Source organism: Centropristis striata, chromosome 18 (genome assembly GCF_030273125.1).
Source record: "Centropristis striata isolate RG_2023a ecotype Rhode Island chromosome 18, C.striata_1.0, whole genome shotgun sequence".
Lineage (NCBI taxonomy): Eukaryota > Metazoa > Chordata > Actinopteri > Perciformes > Serranidae > Centropristis > Centropristis striata.
Window position 1 is genome coordinate 563,526 of NC_081534.1, and position 4,320 is coordinate 567,845.

Genomic DNA, 4,320 nt, shown 5'->3' on the forward strand with positions numbered 1-4,320 from the left:
CAACAGTTCAACAAGGTTATCTCTTGACTTCAACCCCTTCTACAGATTAAGAACATTTCTGATAGATGAACAGATTATTCAATTGTTTTAAATGTTGACCTGGGTCAAATGTCAGGTATTTAACATATTATAATAAATCATAATATGGGAGATCCAAAACTTGACGTGATTAGTTAATTTGTGTTCAGCAACGTTTTGTCACACTTGTGGGATTATATAGACCTCTTATTGGAGATATCATCACATTGTTTCATTTTCAGTTTGTAACAACATTTTGTCCATCTCACTATTATTTACCTTCTACTTCCTTTTTTATATAAAAATCAGCAGAGAAGGAAAATAGAGAAATGCTAATTTTTTCTCACCAATTTCATTATGTCCTCCTTCCACAGCTTCTCTACAGTATGTTGGCCTCACAGGAGCCAGGCTGCAGTATCTGAAGAGTAACAATGAGTTTAACTGATTTTCTGAACCAGGGGTAAAACAAGGCATAAATCACAGGGTTTAGACAAGAGTTAAAATAGTACAGATACAGAATAAAGTATAGAGTTGAAAGACTCATGTAATCAGAACCTCCCAAAGTGGTAAAGTAAGTTGGCATGAAACACACCAGAAACACAACTACTAAAACACCAAGAGTCCTGGCTGCTTTCAGCTCAGATTTCTTTGCTATTTTAGTCACTGAAATCTGCTTTGTGACAGCTGTAATGTGAGAGCGCATGGCACGAGCTTGAGACACAGCCACAACAAAGACTCTAGTATATAAAACTATGATTGTGGTAACAGGAACAATAAAGTTTAAAACAAGTTGAAGATCAGCGCCAGTGTTATTAATTACAGTTGGACATTCTCCATAGCAGGATTCGTCGGTTACTTCTTGTTGATTAAGATGCGAAGTAAGGTAGAAACCATTGTAGGCAACAGAACAAAACCACAAGAGACAAACACATACTTTAACTCTATTCACAGTGATTCTGGTGGTGTAATGCAGAGGGTCACAAATAGCCACATATCGGTCAAATGATATGAGCACCATGTTTACGACTGAGGCAGCGAGGATTATGTAGGACACAAACCTAAAAAGAGAACACAAAAGGTCACCAAAAAACCAGCACTCTGTTCTTTGTAGTGCTTCTACTGGCATCACCAGGAGTCCCACAAGTAAATCTGAGACAGCCAGAGAGAGGAGGAGGATGTTGGTGGGTGTGTGGAGCTGCCTGGAGGAAAAGAGAAAAACATCATTCTACAAAACAGTCCTCATAACAAAATGTCCAAAAAAATCAAAGAACTAATCATAAAAACTGATTTATGAATTATGATGTTTTCTGATCAGCAACATATATAGTGAATATATCTAAGTGTAGACGATTTAAATTACAATATAGAGGTCACAGTGGATTTTTGCGTTAATGTGCAGTCAGGAAGACAGAAGATAAGACTAGAGTTAGAGGAGCAACAATATTCAGTACCAGTTCAAAGACAATTCTTCTTAATATACAGCAGTCCTTCACAATGGTACAAGTACAAAACCTGTTAAGAGAAACTAGAAAGTTATTCTCTGCCTGAAGTGGGAGACTGAGATGATGATGAACAGGTTGAGGGCCACAGTGAGCACAGAGATGGAGTACAATGCAATGTTAATGAACAATGTTTCAGCCCAATTAGATAGTGGGATCCAGCAGGACATATTGGGCTGTTCTGGGAAACAGATCATCCAAATTTCCACATCCTCCATCTTCAGAGATCTGCAGATAGCTGCAGCTCTGGCAGCTTTCTGAACAAAAGTTAAAATAAAACAGTGTCATGTAATTTACCTCTCTCAGATTCTGATCATTCTACCCCTCCCTTCCCCCCTGTGTATTTTGTCCTCTGATGTCTATTCCCTCCTCACTTTGCACATCACACCATCAACTTCATCAATTTCCCTGAAACCCTTCCTCTCTCTTTTCTCTCTCTCTCTCTCCCTCTCTAGCTAAACACCACATATGCCAAGCCAGCCTTTCGGGGATGGACTGTGTTCTACCCTGTTTCAACCCTGGGGAAAACCAACCCGGCCAGGGTGAGGAGGACATTCCTGAGATGGAGGCCACTGTTCGGGCTTCAACACTTGACATACTGCTCCCGCTGAAAGAGCCACCCCTCATACTGGAAAATCATTTTGTGGTATGGCATTATAAAAGTAAATAAATATACCAGAAATGCTGGAAGTGAAGCCATGTGAGTTGGCTTAAACACATCACACCGTCCCACAGCACGGATTCTGTGTTAAGTGTTTGTGGTATGTTCGGGATTGGAGATGTCATGTCCACCCCTGCCTATCCTGCATTCAGCACATACCTTTCTTTAAAACAGAATAATAGTTTATCACAGCAACAATGATTTGGCACAAGGATGCCAGGTTAAAACATATAAACACTCCAACAAGTCCATCAGTAATGTATAGTTGCACATATATTTAATTTGCAAAAAAAATATGGCTTTATGTTGTGCTGCTACAACAGATGAAATTATGAGAATGTGAGAGAGGTAAATAAGTTAGATGACTTAGTTTTGTTCAGAAAGCTGCCAGAGCTGCAGGTGTCTGCAGATCTCTGAAGATGGAGGATGAAGATGGTTGGGTGCTCTGTTTCCCAGAATTCCCCAATATCTCCTGCTGGAATCTACAGTCTACTTGGCCTGCCTCCATTACACCCACCTGCCGCACTCGTTCCCAACGAGCTGGCACCCAGCACAGCACAGGTGTTCCCAATGGAGCTGATCAGGTGAACGAGCCACAGTTGGAGACTTGACCTGCTGCCAATAATCACCTTACCTTGCTGCCTACAAAGACCCGGGTCTTCCACTCGCGCATCGCCAGATCTCTTGATAGAAACATCTGGCAAGTGTCTCGCTGCACATTGCTATTCTTACATGCTAGATTTAATTCCTTTGTCTGGTTAGAATCTTGCTGCATGTATCCTTATCCTCATCCTCTGTGTTTCCCACAGAACCTGCCCAGGTGTGCCACACCCAGTCTGCCTACCTGCCGGCTCAGCTGAACCCAGGCACCCTGCCTGCTCCTTCTCCACCCCTGGTTGCTAAATAAAATGCCCTGCGAGGCATTAATCCTCTCCTGGCCGTGCGCTTGCTTCCTTTCCAACACCACCATTACATGAATCTCCAGTAGAAGTTGGCGAAGCCCAGGAAATGCTGAAGCTGTTTTCTTGTGGAAGGGGTCGGCCACTGTGCTACAAACGGCACCTTCTCCGGATCGGTCAGAACCTGCCCCCGCTCAATCACATAACCCAGGAAGTCAACAGTGTGCACATGAAACTGACACTTCTCAGCTTTTACAGTCTGTTTTCTAATAGTCTCTGGAGAACCTGGGTTACGTGGACCTGGTGTTCCTCCAGGCTGCACGAGAGGATCAGGATGTTGTCCACAAACACGGACCGGTTGAGGAAATCCCTGAGGACGTCGTTCACAAGGGCCTAGAACACAGCGGGTGCATTAGTTAGCCCGAATGGCATTACCAGGTACTCGAAATGACCGAGCGGGGTCTTGAAGGCTGTTTTCCACTCGTCCCCCTCCCTGATGCGGACCAAGTGGTAGGCGTTCCTGAGGTTGAGTTTGGAGAAGACAGTGGCACCGTGTAATTGTTGAAAAGCTGAGTTAATCAATGGCAGTGGATATTTGTTTTTAATGGTGATGTCATTTAGTCCTCTGTAGTCAATACATGGGCGGAGGGACTTATCTTTTTTGGCCACAAAGAAGAATCCAGCTCCCACAGGAGATGAAGATGGTCGGATGATCCCAGCTGCAAGTGAGTTGCGGATGTAGGTCTCCATAGCCTCCCGTTCGGGTTTGGAGAGGTTGTAGAGTTGGCTGGCAGGTAAGGAGGACCCAGGGAGGAGGTTGATGGCGCAGTCATACGGTGGAAGAGACAGGGCTTCATTCAGATTCACAAACCCTCCCGTCCACTACGCTCCTCGAGTGAAAGATGTCTGGCTCCTCCGCTGCTGAAGGCCTCTGCGTCTCAAACCAGACTCTTCTCCTCTGTAGTGCCCTGGTGGTGGAACCAACTTCCAAACTCCATCCGTTCCGCTGAGTCCTTCTCAATCTTTAAGAAGAGACCGAAGACCCTACTCTTTAATGAACACCTTCATTCTTGACCTACACTGACGACTACGATAAGTATCGCACTGACCGCTCTTGCGACCATAGAGCACTTGTGTCGTAATGGACTCAAACTTAACCCACGGTACGTTTCTTGACTTCATCCTTGCTTGTGTTGTATTACTCTCATTTGTACGTCGCTTTGGATAAAAGCGTCTGCTAAAT

General features: G+C 44.1%; 1 protein-coding gene across 1 annotated transcript; it reads right to left on the reverse strand.

Moving 5' to 3' along the window:
• Positions 1–397: 397 nt before the first annotated feature.
• On the reverse strand, positions 398–2,851 carry LOC131991425 (trace amine-associated receptor 13c-like). The gene is made up of 2 exons (XM_059356882.1): positions 2,813–2,851; positions 398–1,243 (listed from the first exon to the last, which is right to left on the reverse strand). The coding sequence occupies exons 1-2, from the start codon at positions 2,849–2,851 to the stop codon at positions 398–400; spliced, it is 885 nt and encodes a 294-aa protein (XP_059212865.1).
• Between the last annotated feature and the right edge of the window lie 1,469 nt (positions 2,852–4,320).